The 24,259-nt window shown below is 43.6% G+C and overlaps 1 protein-coding gene across 11 annotated transcripts in view; it reads left to right on the forward strand.

The window, feature by feature from the left end:
* The window catches only part of GOLGA4 (golgin A4), a 169,387-nt gene that overhangs the window by 72,022 nt on the left and 73,106 nt on the right, over positions 1–24,259 (forward strand). For all 11 annotated transcript variants that reach the window (XR_010598388.1, XR_006176855.2, XM_065583691.1 and 8 more), the window contains 5 exons: positions 7,490–7,555; positions 8,839–9,153; positions 11,477–11,524; positions 13,012–13,068; positions 17,871–17,969. Coding sequence is in view for 9 of the 11 variants with exons in the window: in XM_065583687.1 (XP_065439759.1) it covers positions 7,490–7,555; positions 8,839–9,153; positions 11,477–11,524; positions 13,012–13,068; positions 17,871–17,969 (585 nt within the window). In the remaining 2 variants the exon portion in view is untranslated. The remainder of the gene's footprint in view (positions 1–7,489; positions 7,556–8,838; positions 9,154–11,476; positions 11,525–13,011; positions 13,069–17,870; positions 17,970–24,259) is intronic.

Below are 24,259 nucleotides of genomic sequence, written 5' to 3' on the forward strand. Positions count from 1 at the left end.
AGGGAAGCACCAGAGAAGGGGGTTAGCTTATGAATGGGTATAGAGAGGGAGAGGTGGGACACAGCCACTTCCCCCAACAGAGGGAGCAAGGAGAGGCAGCACAGCAAGCAGAGCCAGAAGGGAAGAGGGGGGGCCAGAGTCTCTCCGCTTCTGGCCATGCTGCTCTCCCCCGAGCCTCCGAAGCAGCTGTAGCTCCGGGGCTGGCAGGCTGCAGCCATGTCGCTTGGCCCCACCCCGCAGAGCAGGCTCCAGCCGTGCCGCCTGGCCCCCCCGGAGCACGCTGAGGCCGTGCTGCCTGGCCTGGCCCGCTGGAGCAGGCTGCGGCTGCACTGCCCAGCCTGCCAGAGCAGCTCCAGCCAGGCCAGAGACATCCTCTCCTGGCCCTCCCCAGATAAGGTGGGAAGGGATGGGATGGGGAGAGTGTGGTGATCCTGGGCTAGGGGTGGGGTCATGTGGGGGGTGGTCACAGGGGTTACTCCCCTAACTCCCAGCTTCTCTCACCCCCCCCAAAAAAGTTTCCCCACCAATTGCTGTCCCGGCTCGTCAAGGTAAGCAGCTGGCACATCAGGACACTTTGTTTACTTAGGTTTACCTCCGTGCCTGCGGATGCTCGAGGTAATCAAATCATCTTGGCCCACCAGCGGCTTATCCTGATGGCCCGGGAGCCAAAGTTTGCTGACCCCTGAATTATAGGGTCAGCTTATGAACGGGTTATACATTTTTTTTCCATTTTTACTTATCCATCTTGGGGGGGGGGGGGGCGAGGGGATCGGCTTATAAACGAACCGGCTTATGATCAAGTATATACAGTATAATGGTAGCAGAAAACCGTTTTCTTACATACAAATTCAGCCATGTCTAACTGGTGGCATGACTGTTAGTGCAATAGTGTGCTATCACTCGGGCAAATACACTTAACTCATACTTTTTCAAATGTATATTCCCTTGTCTTGTGCATTGTAAAAGCAAAGTTTCCAGTCTTGGAGCTGGGTGAAAAGCAAGAACAAGAAGAGTGGAGGAGGAAGAACAAACACACCAAGGAATGCTATTTCCAACCTGAACCAAGGTTTCCTTTTAACACATCCCTCTTCTTTTGACTGTTTCACGTACTTCTATTCCCTCAGAATCAGAAGAATGGCTGCCTTCTATGATCTAGTGTTACGACATTTCTGGATATATAGTGACTGGAAAATATAACATTTTCAAGGGGCTCTGGTTTCCCCATTCTTCAGTATTTACACTTGGCATCCACTGAAATGGCTGCTTTTTGTTCCCCATATAGAGGGGAAAAGAAATATGAGAAGTCACAGAAAGTGTTAGGGGTGAATAAAGTATAGGAAAAGAATTGGGATGTGACCTGCAGCCATACCACTTTGTGCTTTTGATCCTATCTTGCAAGTTAAGCAGGACTGGACTGGAGGTGGTCCTTGGAAGCTTCACAGATATTTGAGTTCTATGTTGATTTAGTATGTGGAGTAGTTCCCTCAGTGTTAGTACTAAATTAGTCCTTTACTATGGTGCTAAGAGGACAGTGAGATGCTGGAGTGGTGCCCTGTTTCTGCTGAGATATAAACCAGAGATGCTAACCAACTGACATTAGAGATCCCATGGAACTTGATCAGTACCTCACTCTCCTGGCCATGTTCAACTCTGGGCCATGTTCCAGTTTAGATACTTTCTGCATATCTAAACTCTCCCTGCAGTTATAATTAGATTCTGTATTCATTTGTGCTTCCAGCGATAGACTGTTGTGCACAGAAAAACAGCACACTATGTAGTATCCTAGATGGGCTTCATTTTGGAGCATATATTTCTGTGTATGCTGAAGTGATGGCTGTACATGCCCTCCCTGGGACCCCTAGCTGCACAAATACTCCCCTCTCCCCCTCAAAAAAAGATCATGTGAGGTTTAGCATTAATGGGTATTGCCAGTGTTTTTAATAATGCTTCATCTGTGGCTCTGCCACTTTTTACTTAATCCTTTTCTAAAAATAATACAGTGTGCCCGTGGGGGGCAAGAATGAGAGGGAGAGGAGGTGATCATGAGAACAGTTTTTCTTGACTCCCTTTGATATAGGGAACGGTAGGGACAAAATTAACAGTTTAAATAAGAAATACTTATTTAGATGAGTTCAGGACACTGGAAACTAAATGTTAAATTAGAGCTCAACTTCCTAGGTTAAATTAAAAATGAAAGGAGAGTGTTTGGATTTTTTAAGGCTATTTAAAGGGTGCATCTGATATAGAAAACTGGAGTATAGTGAGGAAGCTGTGAAAGTCTGGCAGCTCTGAATTAGAGAGAATTCTTTTATTCCTTATGTTCTATTGATTCTGAGAAGGCTGTTCAAGGTGAAATATTATTCTCAGGTGAAATTCTTGTGTGTATGAGAAGTCAGATTGTGGGGGGGAAATGTACACTAACCGCTTCCTACCCTACTCCCTCAATTTCAAAATTTACACACAATCCCCAAATAGCTGGATTTTTCTGAAAAATGACTGGTAATAAGATAGTTAACAATTTAGACACTTAAACTACCTGAACTTTCAGATTTACCCCTCCATTGAGGTATATGGATCAGTTCACACCTCTCAGGCTATATTTTCAGGCTGTCTGTGCACTCAGGCATGCTGCGGTGCATCAGATCACACTCAGGACATTATCTTTGTAAACATAAAGAAACTTAGAGAGAAACCGAGAATTTATTTTTTCTGTGTGCATGGAGGGAAACCTGATTGGGTTGGGGGCACCAGAGAAGTTCCATTAGGATATATCCGATCAATGTGGCCCCCTCATTTATATACAGTGGAACCTGACTAATCTGCACTAATAAAGATGACCTCATTTGTGGGTTAATGAGGTCTGCACACAGAGCTTGGTTTGGTGATGTCATGCTTGCTATGGATCAGTGGGAGAGAGCCCTGGCATATTAAGTGCTGAGACAGGCTATTTGCATTATTACTGCTGCTTATAGGTTCCTTGTATTCTGCTGGTGTTACTTACCTGAAGATGCATGGGTCAGAGTTTCTTTGCTCCTGCGTGATTGTGTTTGAGTCACCATAGGAGTAAATAATGTGAGGGGAGCTGGGGTTATTTGCTATTCGAGCCTGAAGCAGCAGTAGCAGTAATCAAAGTAATCTTGATTCAGAGCTTCAGTCAGTGCTAGAAGTCCAGGGACTGGTGTGGTGCTTCTCCAGTGGCCTGCAGGAAGCCTCACCTCACCTGCACTAAGTTCAAGCCTATAGAAATGTCAGCAGAGCCTCCTTGGTTCTAGTTTTAATAAACCTAAAGTGTTGAAATCCACTAACATTAAAGAATGTTAAGCTTGTGACTTACCAAAGAGCAAAGTTTTGACATAGCACCTTCCATCCAAGGATTGCAATGCACTTTACAGATATTAAGATATGACCCTCAAAACATAATGTATTTAAATTACTGTAACATTAGGGTTACCATCCGTCCGGGTTTCCGGGACACGTCCGGCTTTTTTTAGCTTTAAATGGCTGTCCGGGGGGGATTTCTAATAAGGTAGAAATGTCCGGAATTTCCCCCTTCCCCTCATGCAGAATGCAGCACGGCTGATTGGGTGGCTGTGCCTGATTGAAAGCCGCTCGCAGCCACTGGGGCCTCTAGCAGCCAGAGTCCCTCCCCCGCTCCCTTCTCCCCCGCAGAGCAGCGCCTTATTTGTTTGGCTGCACGTGGAGCCCGCAGCTCTCCCTCGGCCTGGTGCGGGGGAGGGGGGGCAGGCAAGGGACAGGGAACGGGGGGTTAGATTGGTCGGGGGTGCGGGGGGGGCTGTCAGGAGAAGGGGGTGTAGAGAGCGGTTGGGGCAGGCAGGGGACGGAATGGGGGGGTTAGATTGGTCGGGGGTTCTGGGGGGGACTGTCAGGAGAAGGGGGTGTAGAGAGCAGTTGGGGCAGGCAGGGGACAGGGAATGGGGGGGTTAGATTGGTAGGGGTTCTGGGGGGGGCTGTCAGGAGAAGGGGGTGTAGAGAGCGGTTGGGGCAGTCAGGGGACAGGGAGCAGGGAGACTTAGATGGGGTGGGGTCCAGGGGGCAGTTATGGTGGGGGGGGACAGGTAGGGGGATTCTGAGGGGGCTGGGGCGGGGCTAGGGCGGCACCCCGTGTCCTCTTTTTTGATTGTTGAAATATGGTAACCCTATGTAACATGGCACTGTGTGTAGTGGTCCATCTTTTGTCCTTAGGTGGTACATAAAATTAAACCGCTATTTCCATTCACTACTACAAAACAATAATTTGGTGTATATTCTTTGAGGGCTGTGTGTGTACATTAGAACAACCTACAAAAAGGTTAACAGAATTAAGATTAAATTGTTAATTGTATACTGTGATGGGGGATAGCCGGTGTGATGCTTCTGGGGTTCACCTAACACCGGGGGTGTTTCTATGCTCAACAGCTTTGGCTCAGCCCTGGCACCAGCAGCCTGCTTACAGTACACCTTGGCTTCTGCCAGCCTGGTTTCTCTTTGCAGGGTGATACCAATAGCCCTTGCAGTCCCGAGTCTTCCCAAAACTATATCCTTTGCAGTGCTCCACCCCTCCCACTGTAGCACTCACAAAGCCGTATGAAGTTCACTGCTTCTTTAAAAAGACAGTACACAGCACCAGCCTGTTGGTTTGGCCGAGATTTTATTCTTCAGTTTGAAACGCTGCACTGAGATGGTTTTGTAATAAAACATGATTAAGTTTATTAACAAAGAACAGATAATTGTGATACCAAATAGAAGAAATTGGGATAGACATGGGGTTACAAATAAAAATATGCATCTAAGACTAAAATCTAATTTAACAAACTAGAGTCTTCTGTTTTCTCACCACAGTCATTCATCCAGCATGGTTGGCCAATCCTTAGTCAGGCTCCCCCACAGAGCCCAAGGCACATGGTTTCTTTGGGCATCCTTCACCTGAGGAAAAAAATAGATTTCTCTGTTTCTATTTTTAAAATTTCTTTGGTTTCAAAGTCAGAAAGACCTCCTGGGAGCTCAGCTTGCTGCCCACCAAAGAGCTGATGCCATGTTAAATTTTGTAGTCTTCCTGTTGTGATAGTTAAGTGGTTGTCTCCTCCACTTGCTAGTTTGATGGCTTTGTTTACCTAGTATGTACTTTTATTGTCTCTCCTTGCCCAATTTACATTGGAGACACATTCAAGTGGGCAGAACCACATTCCTTTGTTTATTGAGAGGTGATTTAAGCCCCACCTGCCAAATACGTTTTAAGAACGTATTTTCAGTATATAGTTATAATCTTTCATATCACATGTAAATACACCACTCATAATATTAATGACTGGTTTGTTACAAGTTCGCATGTGATACCTTACATGACATCTTTTAGATACAGATTATGACAGCAGTGAGTTGGGGTATGCTGAGTTAGTCAGGCCAGCTGAGCCTCTGTGCCAGATAGCAGTGAGCCCTTTCCCCTCTGGCATTGGGGTGTTCTTAGGGTCACAGTGGTGGTGTATTTTGGTTTCAACTTTGAAACTACATTTCACAATAATCTTTATAGATGCCGTTCTTGTGTCAGTTCATATGTTTTTAATAAATATAAATACCTGATTGAAACTAGTAAATACTGTTGCTTCAATCTAAAAAATGTTAACATACTTGTTTATGAAACAGACATATAAAACCTTCACAACTCTGTGCTAAATCCATGATATGGCCACCAGGTGCATCTTGTATCTGATGTGTGTTGCTTACTTAGGCCAGGTCTACACTCAAACTTAAGTTGACCCAGCTATGTTGATCATGGGTGTGAAAAGTCCACACCCCGAAGTGATATAGTTAAGATGACCTAACCCCCAGCATAGATAATGCTAGGTTGACACAAGAATTCTTCCATCAACCTAGCTACTGCTTCTCGGGGAGGTGGATTAACTATGTCGACAGGGGACCCCCTCCCATCTCTGTAGTGTCTACACTGAAGCAATACAGCAGCATGGCTGCAGCTGTGCCATTTTAATGTGTCAAATGCAGACAAGCCCTAAGCCTGTAAACTCATTGCAGCAGGGATTGTCTGAGCATAGTATTGGTACTGCACAAATGATGAATCAGAAGTTTATATTTTTATTTAGGTCTCCCTAATTACTAGCTTTCTAAGCTAGAAAGTGAAAACTGAGAGCCAGGGAGGCAATTGTGAGTAAAACCTATTGAAAGCTATGACAGCCCCATAAGTGGAATACATAGGGACTGTAGGGAAGCAATAGTTGTCCCAAGAAACTTGATATTTCCTTTAGCAGTGCAGTCATCTTAAGGAGTGCACAGATTTTGTGCTCAGTGTAGACAGAATACAACTTTCAAAACTAAACAGACTTTCTATGTGGCTTTTATTGCTCATTTCACTCAGTGTCAGTTTGGATGTGCAATGTGTATCGCTCTCAGGCTTCCTTGTCTGTTCTGGATTCCCTTCTTCCTTGGCACCCTGAGTCCATCCATCCCTTCTGAATCCATCGGAAGCCCTTTTTAGCTTATAGGAGTACACTTCCTCTTTCCCGTGCTCTTCCTTTTAGTTTTTACAGTAAATATATACAATATAATTTTATTGTAGACATATTGTGTTAAACCCAACACATTTGCAATTATAGTAATATCTGAATACTTTAACTGCCCATGTCTTGCATGTGATGGCTTACGTACAAATGTTTGTGTTAAATTAATCTGCCATACCTTGATTTAAAAATCCCTTTTATATAATTTTAATGTTTCCATTATAATGTAATTCTTATTTTTTGGCTCAGTTTAGATACATTGCAGTTCTTAGCCTGAAAGATCCTCACTTCCAGGTTTTAGCATGTTTATCACTTCAACCTGCATTGGGTTGAATACCAAAGAAGTATTTGAATTTATTCAGGTCAAGAAGCTGCTGAACTCATGTAAACAGAGGGGGAAGGAAAGGAAATCATCTCTTAATAAAAAAAAAAAAATTGCTTTCTGTTGACTTTTCATTTCGTAGTGGAGGAGGAATGTTTATTTTAAAAAGTTTTGCATACCATAACTTTTCTTTCTCTGTACTTAGTCATAAACTTCTGAGTGTATTGATATGAGGGATGGTAATATGGGTATTTGCATACAATCCATGTGGTAATAGTGTAATACTTGTTGCCAGTCAATCACACTTTTCCTGCTATCATTTCCATTTGTTTTTGGTACCTTTGTTAATGAATAAATATTACAAATGTAATGTGAGTAATTTAAGAAGAGATGTTGGCATTTGAAGTTCTCAGTGTATTAATCAGTGCACCCACAGCAGCTTTGTAGTTCTATATATTGCAACAATTTGTTTTTTCAAAACTTAACATACTAGTTGCAGTTTGCATGAAAGCATTTAAAAAAAGAAAAAGTACTAATTATATTTACTAAAAACATTTACAAAGCCACAGAACAGGGATGCTGTTTGTAACAAGTGGGTTTCTTTGTGCTTTATAATGTGTTCCTTTTCTTGTAATATTTTTATTTTCTTCCACCACAGAATGTATCTAAACAAACAACCCCCAAATCCACAGACAAAAATGGAAGTGAACCACCTTCCCCTCAGGTACTTTTTTCTGTAGCATTTTAATTTCATTAAAAATGCTGTTGACTAATTTAGCCTATATTGATACATTCACGTGACTCAATATTAGAGTAGAGGTGGCCAAATATTTTGATGTGTAAGTTGCACAGTTCAGTGATTGCCCGTTAAGTCTGGGCAGCTTAATCCGTTGGATTGCTATTAATAAATGGTAATTTTGTGGGAAATGGAGATTTAGATGTGTGAAGCTGCATAAACCTTTCTTTCTTTTCCAATGGGCCATTTTAATAAAAAGTGGTGACATGTAGGTAGGCCCCCAGTCTTACCCCAAATAGCATGGCTAGTTCAGTGTAGATGGGTATTACTTTCAGGCTTTTGTAAAACAGATTGTGTTGCATGGATGCAAAGTGAGTTTCTACTGGAAGAAAAAGTTTTGGTAGGGTTAAAAAGAATTGTGGTAGAGTACTGACTGAGTGTGCAGGATATGTTTAGTATCATTATAGAACTTCATTTGTATAATTCAGTAACTATACTCTTTTGCGGTGGAAAGTTCTATATTAGAACTAAGTATTTGAAGTGAGTATAAAGAACTAAGACCATCAGAGAGTTAACCAGTGGTTCTCAAACTTTTTTACTGGTGACCTCTTTCACATAGCAAGCCTCTGAGTGCAACCCCCCCATATAAATTGAAAACATTTTAAAATATATTTAACACCATTAAAAATGCTGGAGGCAAAGCGGGGTTGGGATGGAGGTTGGCAGCTCATGACCCCTCCCCCCATGTAAAAACCTCGTGACCCCCTGAGGGGTCCCGACCCCCAGTTTGAGAACCCCTGGAGTAAACACTACGCTTATTTACTGTAGAAGTACTTGTATAATAAACTTACTATGTAGGTCATAGGAAACATACTTCAATATCTTTGAGATGTTTAATGACTTATAAATCTGTTGAAAAATATTGGCTTCTATTTAACAATATCTGTTTGACTTCTTTTGTAACTTAAGAGCAAATATGATATTTATGCAACTATTAGATTTTTGTTGTTAGCTGCTTTTTAAAAAAACAAAGTAACGATCATTTAAAAACCTGTTTAAATGATTGTTAGGATGCTATTAATTTAAATTCTTTACCATAGAGTTCAGTACAGAGGCTTATTTCAAACTGTTTCACTAGATATGTAGTTTTGTTTCAAAGAAAAAGAAAAATCACTATGAAGGTAGTATTTTAGTGTGTATATGTACCTGTATTTTTAATTGATCTTATTTATTGAAGTGCCAAAGTAATCAATTCCCTTATATTTTTGCAGTTAAGTGACACTCAGACTTTTGCACAGAAACTCCAACTCCGGGTTCCTTCAATGGAATCTTTGTTTCGAAGTCCAGTAAAAGAATCCCTGTTCCGCTCTTCTTCTAAAGAATCCCTGGTACGAACTTCTTCAAGGGAGTCATTAAATCGCCTGGACTTTGACACACCTGGTCCCACATTTGATCCACCCTCTGATGTTGAAAGTGAGGCAGAAGAGTCACTGGGAAACATGGACAGCCTCAGCAAAGAACAGCTTTTACAACGATTGCGTAGAATGGAACGTAGTTTAGGCAACTACAGAGGAAAATATTCTGAGGTAAGTAAATGTTTATTGACTTTCCTAAAAGTGGGAGGGAAGAAAAGAGGCTGAGAAGGAGGCAGGAGTGACGGACTGAAAAAGTTGAAGAAATTTATCAGTTCGCTATTCAATAGCTGTGTATTTGGGACCAGGGTATTAATTAGTGGCTAGTAACTTGAAACTTCGTTTTTTTAATTTCTAGATGAATTTTTTTGATTTTGGTAATCTGAAGAACATTGAAATATTTAACTTCTCTTGTTTATAAACAAAACCATATTACCACCAACTGAGTTGGATTAGTTGGGGTCTCTTGAGTTATATGAAAAACATACTTGTGAAAGGTTTCCTGAGCTAAAGATCATGTTGAATATAATTGAAATATTGCTCAAATCTGCAATTGTAATAGTGTTTCACAGTGAGTTTAGCATGGGATTGCGGTTGCATGGCAGTAGATTGTACTTCTCAAGGAGAGCATTCAGAGGCAAAGTACAAAAATGTATGTTTACATGTTCTGATTGATGTATTCCATGTACAACATACAAATGTTTGTTTCTATTTTGCCTCCATTGGACTTTGATTTTAAATCACAACCCACAAATTTCTACTTAAAAGCAAACAAAATTTTCCTTGTTTATATTCAAGGACCATAGATTTCACAGTTTTCAATGAAAATTGATCACCTTCATTTTCTAATGTTGATCTGAAAAGCCATCCCTCCCCATTTTTTCTTTAAATACATTTTTTTTACTCAGAATTGAACATTGCAAAAGTCTTTATGGTTCTCTGAATATACTCTGCCTGTGAATATAGAAATTCCTATGCAAATCTGGTTCCTGATGTGACAATGAAGGGAGTAAAAATAGGCGCATATCTTTATTTTTATTGTTTCATGTGTGTGTGCAGGGAGACATCCTAGTCTCTCAACCTTATTGACCAAATAGATTACAATTAGAATGAACAAAACAAGTCTGACAAATTCATTTTCTCTCCTTTCACTAAGAATCTGAAGGCACAATTATATACTTTTCAGTGTTTTCTAGCTGGTCACTGCAGTATCAACTGTGTTAATATACAATAAACTAAATCCTACCTATGTAAACCCAGTGATCTTTGTATAACTCTAAAGAAAGTGCTACTAAAGAGGTGGTTTTCTTCAGTGTCCTGATTTTGAGTATGGTCTATTAATTAGTTCCTAATTCTCTCTAAAAATCTGTTAGTTTATTCTATGGAACAGATTTCCTTTTCTTCCTGAAACTGTTTTGTTGTTCAGGCATGTACATTGGGATTTCCATACAGCTACAATCATTATTTTTGTGCTTCTAATAATAAATAATTTAAAAGGGGAGTTGGCTTCGTGGGCTACCTATTCCCACAAAATCCTTGAATGGCTGTTGTCATAACTAAATGTGCTTTTAAAATATTATCGATTGTTTTCTTCTGTCCCAAGAGTTTTTTTTTCTCTTAGACAGGACTATCACGTGTGCTTAAAATTGCTAATTGCCGCACATTTTCTCCAGCATGGTATATTAGGATTTCATGTGGCATCTCAGATCTCTGGATGCACACAAAGTTTTGGCTAAACAGAGTACTGTTTAACCAGTTTCAAAAGTTTATGCTCTGGCACCCGAGTGCCATTATGATATTGTAGGCCTGCCAGCTTTGCAAATGGTAGGGGAACATCCCCAAAGTTTAATTAAACTGAGTTGTGCTATTATTCATTAAGTCTTTGTCAATTTACAATGAGAAACTTTGTCCATTTACAATCTTTTTGTCCACCAATTCTGCTGGGTGTATGTGAGGCGAATGGGAAGAAGTTCAGTGCTTCAAGAGCCTCTCTTTATAAGGGTTATATACATTCTGTCTTGTACATCCTCATATTATAAAATGAAGTTTAGTCTATCTGGGGTTTAGAGGCGTACATAGAAGCACAGGGTCGTTTTTCAGGTGTGTAGCTTTTCAGCCATACTCCTTATTCTCTTGTCTGCCAGCATGAAACTTATTTTATCACCTGTGCTTAAAGGCTTTTCTCTGAGGGGACAAATGGTACATGGCATGCTGAGTAACCTTCCTGTTTTGTTTTTGCCATTCAGACTTTGAAACCTAAACACATTTGGTATTGGGAAAATATTTTATTAGAAAACATTCCCCTGCTGAGCTTTGGTATGTATTACCCAAAGGAGGAATGTTCATGAAAAAGGTATCTGTAGGGGCCTGCGTGGTGAAGTGAGGAGTTTGAGAATTTAGTTAAAACTTTATAGTTTAAGCAAGTTAACTTCAAATTAGATAATTCTGGATAGAGCTGGACTTAATTAACCAATATGTTTGCTTTGTATATTTTTAGCTGGTCACTGCCTATCAGACTGTCCAGAGAGAGAAGAAAAAGCTACAGGTAAGAAGAGGTACAATTTTTTCCTGTATTGCCCAAGCATATTTCTGAATTTTAAAATGTTCTTCTCTTGCACAGTAAAATATGTAAGTGTTGTACTAGTAATTAAAGAAAAAGAAGCCAAGCAGCTGAATCTCTTTATTTTAAAGGTAACATTCCTTTTTCTTTTGGCATCTTAAAAATAAGTCATACTAGCACTAAAATATTTTTAATACTAAAATTTCAGATTAGGGATTTTTTTGTGGTTCAATCTTTTCTTCTGTAATAGTTTGAAATGTATTCTCTTCTTTATTTTAAAAAAGGCAAAAAATAGCTCATGCTAAATAAATTGAATAGTCTGTAATACATTTTCTAAATAAAGTGGTACTTGTGTGTATCTTGTATGCAGTATGGATTCCAGAATCACTTAATTTTGTAGTTTTCCTTTCACTATCACATATACCACCACCACCTTTTCTTTAAAGTGTTCTAGGCAGAGTGCTTGTGTATTATATGCTATATTAGATCTAAAGTCTCTCTTACCCCCCTGATTTCTGCAATGTCCCGTTGCTGAATTCTGTGCTAGTGTTAACACATTGCAAAATCTTTCCAGAATGATTTCAATGAAATCCAAACATTTACTATCCATTTCATTACTCTAATTTAGTATTGCCATAATTTTCTGTGTGAAGGGACACAGTAATCATTTCACACACTTATATTTGATATAGCAAAGGAATACCAGGTATATGGGCTCTACAAGCCTCTTTGTTGCTTGCATATGAAGTAGCATTCACAGCTTTTTGAAACCCATATAGCAGGTACAAGAAAAGCAGGGGGGAAATGAAAAGCCATTGTGTCCTATGGGTGAAAAATACTCTTATGAAGGTGTAGGGGTGGCTAAACACATGGAACAGCAATTTGAAAAAAAACAAAAAACAACTTAGACAAACAGTAAACTTAAAGAAATCCTTTGGAGAAAGACTCAGAGGATGTAAAAATGGGTAAGAAAACCTACAGAAAGTGGAAAAATGAGAGGCCAGTGTTCCTTAGGGGACATAAAGTAAGTGAGCATTCTGAAAAGCTAGGGAATCAAATGAGAAAATATCATATTGCAAGGTTAAAAGTTAAATTCAAGTAATAATAATAAAAAAAAAATAGAAACCACAGGTTATAGGGGAATAAAAAGAGGCTGTGTATTTTCAATTGTGACTCTTCAGTTGGGGATGCATGCTACACTTCTGTGTGGTTTGTTTGTTTGTTTTGTTTTTTTAGCAGCCGCAGCCAGGATCAGGGCATAGGGATTTTAATGCTCTGTTTTATAATTTGCTAGTAATCCCTTTTGTACTAATACTTTGACAAGGCAAGGTAATCAGGCAGATTGATTTGGAAGAGAGATGCAGAACATAAGTACCCTCTACTAAAGTTAAGTATCTGTAGCTTCAGTGTGAATACTTTAAGTAAAAATTTGAATTTACTTAAACATATTCTGCTTTTTCTTTTTTATTAAGGGTATATTGAGCCAGAGCCAGGATAAAGCACTTCGTAGAATTGGAGAACTACGAGAGGTAACTTCGATCGATGGTTGAATGTTTTTAAATTCATACAAAATACACTGATGATTTATCCTTTGATGTGCAGTTTTTTTAGTTTGTAGTTAACAAATTCCATAATACCACTGCCATAAACCTGGAATTCCCTTCACCATTTCTGTCCACCTTTTTTTGTATTATGTTCTTTCCTATCTTGCTTATTTCCACATCAACCACTGCTGTCTTGATCTAGGATAAAGCACAGTTCCATAACATTGTGATAGAACTGTGTTTGCCTGTTGACACTATTCTTCTTGTCCCTGCCCCAAATGAGTTAAAACATCAATACCCCCAACTGTGACAGAAAACTGAGGCTAGCATGTGGTTCTTCTTGCAGCTTAGATGAGGCTTAACAGTGGATGAGGATATGAAATCTGTGACTGCTTCAGTGGTTGGAAATGGGATTGCACATCATTTTAGTATACATTTTCCAAAGATGATCTGCAAATAATTTCAGAGAATTTTGTGACAGATTCCTATCTGTTTTAGATTCACTGTGCTTAGTTACTACAGGCATAAGCACTATAGAAATACCTAAAATCACCTTTAAGCAGACAATAGAAAAATATTAAGTTATTGTAAAAAACTGAGTTGAATTTCATAACTTTCTCATACAGTGTCTTTCCCACCTTGATGATTTTTGAAAAGTCATTTACTTTAATTTGTACTCGTTTATTATCCTGCCTTTTGGTATTGAGCAAAACCAAACAATAAGCAGAACCCAGTTGATGAAGAGGCATTATCTTGCTTTAATTTCTACCGTATACGACTCTATTCTTTAAAACCATGCCAGGGTTTTGAGTTATTTCTTATTTACAAAAATATTTTTATCATGTAATATACAATATAATTAAAATCAGGATGAGTGGACATAAATATGATAAACTGATCAAATTAAAACAGTCCTGTCCATTTGAAATCGTGAACCTATGCTGTATATAGTTAAGTAGCATGTTAGGTAAGTTCATTGGCAAGTATGCCTCCTTTTAATTTAACTTACACGGTATTTACAAAGTGTATAGGGATCATGTCACAAGTTTAACCAATATCTGCAACCTGGTAGAGAGAGAGAGAGAGAGCAAGGTATACTGACTGTTTTACAAAACCAAGGTAAAGATCCCTAGTGAAATGCAATCAGAAATTGAAGCGACTTACCACACAGGTATTGGATACCAGAGTGAAATGTCAACTCTGCTTTCACACAGAAACATTAGTCTTCAATTTATACATGTTCCTAACTCTTCATAACAAGCTCCCACAGAAATCTAGACCCCCCCCCCCACTCATTCAAAACCAAACACCTTCTCCTTAACTGCCATTCTGATGTAACTGGGTTCCACACACTGCTTTCATCATATTCTCACTTGTTGCTATAGCTCTCAACACTGTTGCTAAGATCCTTAAAATGTCATTGTATCATCATTCTGATTTAGGAGATTTTAGGTGGTTAAACTCCTATGTTTTTTGCCAAACAAATGATCTAGAAGATTATTTAATAAAGATAAAAGGAGTTTCTCAGGCATAATCTTACTAAAATAAAGTGGCCGTATTTCACATTCATTGGCAAGAAGGGGCTCACAGGTTTCCTTGTGTGCCAACCTTCTTTTAAACTATTTTTTGGCTTGTAATCACAAAGGGCTGTTCCGCAACAATGTGGGGTCTAATTCAGGTGAGTTAGTAGAATTTTAATTGTAACTCTCAGTAATTTTGACTCATGATCACATTCTGTATTGTATAGCAAATTATAATGTTTTTACAAAAGATAAAGGGAGGTGACAAATTAGCTACCCCCTTCCCTTATTAAAAAAATTAAGTTAAATTTCCATGACAGTCATCTTATAACTATCTGAAATGAAACATCCTCATTTGGGTCTCTACTGAGAAATTTAGACAGAACTTTCCTTAAAAGATACTTTGGTTCTTATCATGCTTTTTGTAAAGATAATTTACTCTAAATCTGAGTATATCTTTACTGAAAACCATAGTCATATGCATAGCTTAAGACTGATGATAACCTTACAGAAGGGTTACTAATTATGTAATATTGAATTTATTCAGTGTTTTCCTAATCTGCATCAAATTACATTTGCACCTCTGGAAAAGATTGTCTAAAACCAGATCTTGAAAAAGTCAAAAATTAATAGGAAGCTGTCTGTTGGTCTAAGCCAGTGATGGTCAATTATTTTTTTGTCGAGGTCCCAATTTCTTGGTCAAGATATAGTCAAGGTCCAGAGAAAATAATAATTAAAAAACCCCCCAATAATGATAAGTAAATAAAAAGATTTTGGAGTCCGTTCAAAGGAGTCTGGCGGTCCGTATTTGGCCTGCAGTCTGCCTATTGACCCCCCCCCTTCCCACCCCGCTCAAGCCATCAACTTCGGTAGAGTTTGATTCCTAACTTTCCAAAAAAATAATCAAAGGTGTTACTAGTAATCTAGATATATTTCTTGTAAACAAAATTTGTTTTAAATAAGTGTTCTTTCTTAGAAAGAGTTGCCCCTTACTGTAGAAATGGAGGTTAAATTGAGTCTCCTCTGAGGATAAGTCCACAACATAACAATGCCCTGTAAATGAACACTTCCCTGCCTGCCTTTTCTGTTCTTTACCAGTAATAATTTCAGGGCTTGCAGATACAGCAGAGGAACATTTTATCATCTGTAACTTACATCTATAGCAGTAGAATTCTTTGGCATTTGTTGTCACCTGAGATTTTTTTGTCTTTGCCAGCTTGGAAGTATTGCAGGTGAGACTCTCAATGCAGGGAACAGGGTAATCAATAGATAGTGAGAAATGTAAAGCAAAGCGAGGCTAAAAAAGTGAACTCAGTTGAATGGGAAGTGAAAGGAGCAGTCTGTGTCTTGGAACTCTCCTCTTAAACACAATCCTCCTGTCTCTGCATGGCTCGTATGGTAAGCTCACAAAGATGCTATTCTTTATAGGCAGTTGCTGTTCTCAAAGCTGACATCAGGGAGGGAGGGTTCAGTTATGACATCTGGAACTCATCCATGAAGGTAAGGGGTAAGCAGTAAGACTTAGAGCCTAAAAGTGAGGTTAACAGTATCAAATGGGAGAGTGAGCAGTCAGTGTCCAAGGTCTTGCCCCAGCTGTCTTGCTTTGTCTCCTTCTGTCTCTGCATGGCTTGCACAAACCCAGACTTACAAGTGCAGTTCTCTTATAGGTAAATGCTTTTCTCAAAATAGGCACCTGTGAAATGGTAGATTAGATTCGGTCTACTAGCTCTACCTGGTAAACTTACTTTTAAAATGTCTATCATTGTATATCATTGGGGGCATATATGTTGATGAAAGTAAGTTTTTAAAAACTAAAGTCCTAGGAAATGATTTTCCATGGATGCATGTTTAAATGCATTCATTTCTTACAGTCAACAGAATATCTATTAAGTCTTGCTCCAGTAGAACTGTTTAGCAATTGACCACTTAAAGAGGTTTACAGATGTACCCTTCCACACTTGGAGCACTGTTATACTGTAGTTGCTGCTCTGTAATATAGATCTTGAAGCGTTTAGGAATATTTACTCCTTTCAGAGGAGAATAAAAAGAAACCAAGAGAGACATGATGGCTCAGGGAATTGGTAGTGATGTCCATAACTCTTTGGTGCAGGATCACTGATTAACATTGTCGGAGAATAACACAGTTCTCACTCTTTGTTTGGGTACAGCAAAGTCAGATACTTTATTCTCTCTCTATCAATTGCATAGAGGGAGAGAGTGCACTAGGACACAGGGTCTCCCCCTCCTAGGCAGGTCTCTCAACAGGTAAACAATTACAGCAAGCATTTATACCTTTTTTAACAGACAATGAAAAGCAACAGCTGCATTTTGTTTATACATTGGTCTTTCTGATATCTTGTTTTTCTCACTTATGTAGACTCTTAGTCTACATTCCATATTGTCTGCACATTATCTACACAAGGTCGCAACAACTTCTCACACAGTTCTTTCCCACCTGCCTCACACAATCCTCGCTTTTACAAATCTCGCGTTATTAGGGTTACAGTTAGTCTGACTCTTGCTAACAAACTGTCATTCATTGCAATCCCCTTCCTGTCAGTTCTTTCTCTGCTTCCACAACATTTAGTGTAGGTTAGTAGTCCATTATCTTATGTCCATTCAGGGAAGTGAATAGGTAGTACCAATATAGTTTGTAGTGGCCAAATGTTGACAAAGGCACTGTCATAATTAAAATTAGTTGGTACTCTGTTAGCCTTCTCATTAGGGAGTCAAAGGAGTGGAGACTGACTACTGTCTGCATTAGAAGTGGTAGTTCTCTGGTCAAAGTAGAAGCAAATTGTTTGAGCAGTGAGGGAAACTTGATTTAATCTATGGATAAATTAAGGATTTTAGTCTCATGAGGCCTAGTCTTGTGAGGGCCGTGTGTTCTCAACTCCAAAGGAACTGAAAGTGTGTGGCAGCTTTCAGGAGTGGCCCTAAAGTGATCCCATCACAAGCATTAACTCACTTAACTTTAAAGAGAGGGAAAAACCATGCTCTTACATCAGATCTTGTCTCTTTTGTTAATTTTGAAGGGTGGTACTGTATGTGCAAGCAGATATGCCAAATATTTTACATACATGCTGTATTGTAAAACTGTTAACTTTGGTTCATATTCTGGACACAAAATTGCAGTCAAATTTAAATCAACAAAAACATTAGTACATTTTTAAATATTGTATTGAGATTATTTCATCATAACATTTTGATTTAACTTTTAAACAAACTTTTCATTTTGCATTGAAAACTTTTCTCTGTGTTCCTCAGGAACTCCAAATGGATCAACAAGCTAAGAAACATCTCCAGGAAGAATTTGATGCATCTTTAGAAGAAAAGGATCAGCTTATCAGCGTCCTGCAGACTCAGGTAACATCACTGATCTAAGAAAGAGGCTCTTGAATCAGTTGAGGGAACAAAAGAGAAATGATCGCCCTCTTTCCGAATACTGTAGTATACAAGGTTTTATAAAGAAATGGCATGGGTTCATTTCTTTAATGGTAGCATTTAGTTCCACATGTCAGTATCTTTTATAACAAATAATGTTTGTTATGTTTGTGGTCTGTAAAGCTTCCTGTACACATGTGGTATTGAAGAAATAATACTTAAGGATGTATACTACAGGTGATAAAGAGCAGTTTTGCAAAATCATTCACACAAGAAATGCATTTGTTTTCTAATGGCAAGTAAAATATCAGAACCATCATTATGGGCCTGGTGTGAGCAGATGTTCTTTGAGTGCTTGCTCATATCGATTCCAATTAGGTGTGTGCGCCGGATATATACCCCAGCCGACCCAACGCCCCCTCAGTTCCTTCTTACTGCCCATGACGGTCGTTGGAACTGTGGAGCGCAGCTTAGCTGAGCTCCACCTCTCTAGCTTCTACTGTAGCACTCGTTCATAGTTGTCAATAGTTTTAAGTAGTTGTTATTACTTCTTTAGTAGTAGTTAATAGTTATTGTTCTTAGTGTAAATAGTAGTTTGGGGTAAGGGGCTTCTCCCCTCCTCTCCCTCCCGGTACCCGGGCTGATGCCGAGGTCTCCGGGTTTCAAATCGTGCTCAGCCTGCCTTAAACCAATGCCTACGGGAGATCCCCACGACTCCTGTTTGAAGTGCCTGGGGAATCCCATCAATCTGACAAGTGCTGCATTTGTAAGGCATTCAAGCCTCGGACTAAAAAGGAGCGGGACTTTCACCTGAAGCAGCTCTTTATGGAAGCAGCACTTAGCCTGATGGCCCCATGCCAAGACCCGGCGCTGACTTCGTCGGTTCGGAGCGCGCCTGCGGAACCGGAAGGGTCAGCGCCAAGTCCAGACACCAGCAAAGACTCTCGGCACCGGACGTCTTCGGCACCCCTACCAGCACAGCGTTGCTCCCTGTCTCCGGTACCGAAGAAGCAGCACAAGCAATCTGCTGTCCCCTTGTAGTCGCCAGCGCCACCTGTGCCTCCCTCGGAGCCGCGTCCCGTGTTGGAGCATCTGGCAAAGGCACCAACCCCGGTACCATTGACTCCGGCGCCCCAAGGGTCGTCAAGTCCGGTGCACGTAAGCTCCCTGGTGCATACCGTGGTCGAGCTTGCGCTGCCGTCCACCCTGGAGACATTCCCCACGGTGCGCGACATGATTGCGCTCACCAAGCTGTGACCATAGCAGCTTTTGGTACCGCCGGTATGGGCTGGACCCTCAAAAGGAAAGCCCTCTATGCTCCGTCTTCCGTCGCAGAGTGAGCTAGGACGGCACCGATCCCGGTCACAGTCCCGATCCGGACGCTGGTCTCGTTCACGGCACTGCTCGCAGTCCCGGCACCAATCACCATCTTGGCGCCGGTCGCACTCGCGGTGCCGTTCTGCCTCACGAAGATCTACTTCTCGGTACGGTCGGTACCGGTCCAGCTCCCGGCACCGATCCTGACGCCTGTCTGAGTACCGATCTACTCGGAGTCGATCCCGGCACCGTTCCACCCATAGATGTTCGTCGAGGTCCAGATCCAGCTCCCGGCACCTATATGGCCACTGGTACCGGTCGGAATCGCGGTACCACTCGAGACCATGGCGCCGATCTCCATCTCCACGGCGCAGGGCGGTACCGCACGACAAGGCGACATAGCAAACGCATTCAGCTCCACCTTGGCTGTCACTCTCCGCCTTGAGGTCGTCCCAAGCAGGAAGTGGCTACCATGTCCAGGACTAAGATGTGGACAGTGCTAGTCAATGGCAGGATGAGGGCCAAGATCCTGGTCATAGACCTCCGCAAAGGTCCTTTTGGCCACTTGGGCTTACCATCAGGCCCAGGGTGTCCCCTCAGGGGCTTTTCGCTCTGCCCACTTGGAGCCCTGGGTACCAGAGGCCACTGTGAGTCACCCTCCCCTGGGTGGCTCGGAGGCGACGGCTCTGGCCCCAGTTCAGGCCCATGCTCCTAGCATGGTGGACCTAGGGCAGCTGGACCCTCCCCAGCAAGACCTTCCCCAGGACCCGTTAGCCCCAGGAGTATCCTCCTCGTCTTCACCCGACGAGGCAGTAGTGGGTACTTCCTCCTCTGGCCTCCCACCTATAGACCTCCGTGCCCACCAGGAGTTACTCCGCAGGATGGCACAAAACATGAGCCTCCAGGTGGTGGAGGCAGGGCCGGCTCCAGGCACCAGCCCACCAAGCATGTGCTTGGGGCGGCGCCTGGAGGGGGGCGGCGCAGCGGGGCGCTCTGGCCTGAGAGCGGGGCCGTGACTGGGCTCGCCGCCCTCCCCGCGACGCTCCGGCCGCCGGGAAGAGCAGAGCCGCAGCGGGCTCGCTGCCCTCCCGTGGCGCTCCGGTCAGGGAGAGCGGAGCCCCGGCCGGGCTCGCCGCCCTCCCCCCGGCATTCCGGCCGGTCGGGGAGAGCGGGGCCGCGGCAGGCTCGCCGCCCTCCCCCTGGCGCTCCGGCCGGTCGGGTAGAGCGGGGCCGCGGCGGGCTCGCCGCCCTCCTCCCGGCGCTCCGGCCGCCGGGGAGAGCGGAGAGCCCCGGCCGGGCTCGCCGCCCTCCCCCCGGCGCTCCGGCCGCCGGGGAGAGCGGTGGGTGGCTTTTTTGCCTAGGGCAGCAAAAAAGCCAGAGCCGGCCCTGGGTGGAGGTAGAGGATCCGGTAGTGGACCTTCTGTCTGTCGAAACAGCGACCAGAATAGCCTTGCCCTTCATCTGGACTATTCAGGCTAATGCCAATACGATCCGGCCTCTATTCCTACTACTGCCAAACGGGTAGAGAGGAAGTATTTTGTCCCCTCCAAAGACTATGAATACTTGTTTATTCACCCCCAGCCATGCTCCCTAGTTGTACAGTCTGTTAACGAGAGGGAAAGACATGGCCAGCAAGCTCCCACTCCTAAATCCAAGGACGCTAGACGCCTGGATTTATTTGGGTGCAAAATTTATTCCACTGGCGGCTTGCAGCTCAGAGTGGCTAACCAGCAGGCCCTCTTCAGCCGATACAATTATAATACCTGGAACTTGATGCAGAAATTCAAAGAGCTTATTCCTCAGGAGTCCAGGGAGGAGTTTGGGGCTCTACTAGAGGAGGGCAAGAAGGTAGCCAGGATATCTTGACAAGCCTCAATAGATGTGGCAGACTCGGTGACTAGGACTCTAGCCTCGGGCGTAGCTATGTGCCGCATCTCGTGGCTACAGGTCTCCGGTCTCCCACCGGAACTCCAGCAGACTATACAGGACCTACCCTTTGATGGCCAGGGTCCGTTTTCAGAGAAGATGGACTCCAGGCTTCAGAGTCTGAAGGACAACCGAGCCACCATGCGTTCACTGGGCAACCCCAACTGCAGCGCACCTACCCTAACCCCCGGCTGAGACAGGACTTCTCTAGAAGACGCAGCCGGGGTGGTAGGCAGAGACAGTCTGGTCCGCAGACAGGCCAGAACCAGGGTCCCCCCAAACCATCGGCGGGGCCCAAACAAAATTTTTGAGGGTGCGCCTGAGGGCGGAGCACCAGTCTCCTTCCAGGATCCTTCCCCGCCTTTCAACAACCGCCTCTCCTGTCTACTCCGTGCGTGCTCCCGTATAACATCAGACTGCTGGGTCTTATATACGGTGGAAAGTGGATACCGCCTTCAATTTGTTCCCCCCCACCGCACCCTCCCTCCCCGTCCCTCTTCAGGGACCCCTCTCACGAGCAACTCCTTCTACAGGAGGTGCGAACGCTCCTAGCTATCAGAGCTATAGAGGAGGTTCCAAGGGAACTGAGGGGCAGGGGGTTTAACTCGCATTATTTCCTAATCCCCAAGGCAAAGGGAGGGCTACGGCCCATCCTGGACCTGCGCGGACTCAACAAATTCATGGTAAGGTTGAAGTTCCGCATGGTTTCCCTGGGGACCATTATTCCTTCTCTGGATCCTGGAGACTGGTACGCCGCCCTTGACATAAAGGATGCATACTTCCACATAGCGATTTACCCACCGCACAGGCATTTCCTTTGATTTGTAGTCAACCAACAGCACTTCCAGTTTACCGTCCTTCCCTTTGGTCTATCCCTGGCACCAAGGGTCTTTACAAAGTATATGGCCGTCATAGCTGCCGTCACTCCATTGACATCGGATCCAAGTGTTTCCGTACCTCGATGACTGGCTCATTCGGAGCCGCTCCAGGGACCAGGTGAAATCTCATGTTCCGTTCACCATGAGCTTGTTCAGACAGCTGGGCCTGCTGCTCAATCTCGGGAAGTCCACTTTGGAGCCAACCCAAAGAATAGACTTCATTGGAGCAGTTCTAGATTCGAGACTCGCCCATGCGTCTCTACCACACGCGCGCTTTCAGTCTTTGGTGAGCATCATCCGCGGCCTCCGAGGCTTCCCGACAGTACGGACGTGCCTGGGTCTCCTGGGACACATGGCGTTTTGTACCTTCGTGACCAGACACGCCAGACTGCGCCTCCGTCCACTTCAGGCCTGGCTCTCAACCGTATACCACCCAGGCCAGGACAGCATGGGCACAGTGGTCACGGTACTGCCAGAAGTTTTAACCTCCCTGGACTGATGGCTGAACCCCAACTCAGTATGCAAAGGGGTACCATTCCATGCCCCACAACCCTCCCTGGCCCTAACTACAGATGCATCATCTTTGGGTTGGGACGCTCACCTTGCGGATCTTCGCACACGGGGCCTTTGGTCCACACAAGAGATATCCCTGCACATCAATGTACGGGAGCTGAGAGCAGTGCACCTGGCTTGTCAAGAGTTCCACAAGCACCTTCAGGGCCGTTGTGTTGCAGTTTTCACAGACAACACAAAGGCCATGTTTTATATCAACAAACAAGGGGGAGCGCGATCGTTCCCACTCTGTCAGGAAGCCATTCACCTGTGGGAATTCTGCGTAGCCCACTCGATCCACCTGTGGCGTCATTTCTCCCAGGAGTACGGAACACCTTAGCGGACCACCTCAGCAGATTCTTCCAGGCTCACGAGTGGTCGAGTCGCCTGGATGTCATCCACTCTGTCTTCTGGAAGTGGGGGTTTCCCCAGATAGACCTATTGGCCTCTCGCGAGAATCAGAAGTGCCAGGTGTTCTGCTCTCTCCAGGGACGCTCCCCAGGTTCCCTGTCAGACGCCTTCCTAATACCATGGAAACACCACCTGTATTACACCTGTCCTCCATTCCCGTTAGTCCACAGGGTCCTGCTCAAGTTGCGCAGGGACAGAGCCCACTTAATTTTGGTTGCCCTAGCGTGGCCCAGGCAGCACTGGTATATCACTCTCCTAGATCTGTCGGTGATCACTCCAATTCCCCTTCCGTTCTGGCTGGACCTGATCACTCAGGAACACGGATGACTCTGCCATCCCGACCTGCAATCCCTCCACCTCACAGCTTGGATGCTACATGGCTAACTCAATTTGAGCTACGTTGGTCCCGCTCAGTACAGCAGGTCCTTTTGGGTAGCAGAAAGCCCTCTACCAGGTCCATGTATTTGGCCAAGTGGAAGCATTTTTCCTGCTGACGTGCTCTGAGCAATACTGCCCCCTGGAGGCGCCAGTACCTACCATCTTAGACTACCTCTTGTCCTTGAAACAGCAGGGCCTGGCAGTTTCATCCATCAGAGTACACCTAGCAGCGATTTCGTCCTTCCACCCGGGTGAAAATGGGCGCTTGGTCTTCTCCAATCCCATGGTCAGCAGGTTCCTCAAGGGATTAGAACGTCTGTACCCGCCAATTTGGCATCCGGCCCCTACGTGGAACCTCAGCCTGGTCCCTATCCAGACGCATGGGTACCCCGTTCGAGCCGATGGCCACCTGCTCACTCCTGTACCTTTCCTGGAAGACAGCCTTCCTCGTAGCTATCACCTCGGCGAGGCGTGTGTCCGAGCTTAGAGCCCTCATGTCGGATCACGTATACGGTGTTCCATAAGGAAAAGATACAATAGCGACCACACCCTGCTTTCCTTCCTAAGGTGGTGTCTGCCTTCCATGTCAACCAAGACATCTTCCTCCCGGTCTACTATCCGAAGCTGCACGCTTCTCGACGGGACCAACAGCTGCACTCCCTAGACACTCGCAGGGCCCTCGCCTTTTACATCGAACGAATGAAACCTTTTAGGAAGACAGCTCAGCTGTTCGTAGCTGTGGCAGACCGGATGAAGGACCTTCCAGTCTCCACCCAGCGCATCTCGTCCTGGATCACATCATGCATCTGT

The sequence above is a fragment of the Chrysemys picta genome, chromosome 2 (genome assembly GCF_011386835.1).
Source record: "Chrysemys picta bellii isolate R12L10 chromosome 2, ASM1138683v2, whole genome shotgun sequence".
In the NCBI taxonomy this organism is placed as follows: domain Eukaryota; kingdom Metazoa; phylum Chordata; order Testudines; family Emydidae; genus Chrysemys; species Chrysemys picta.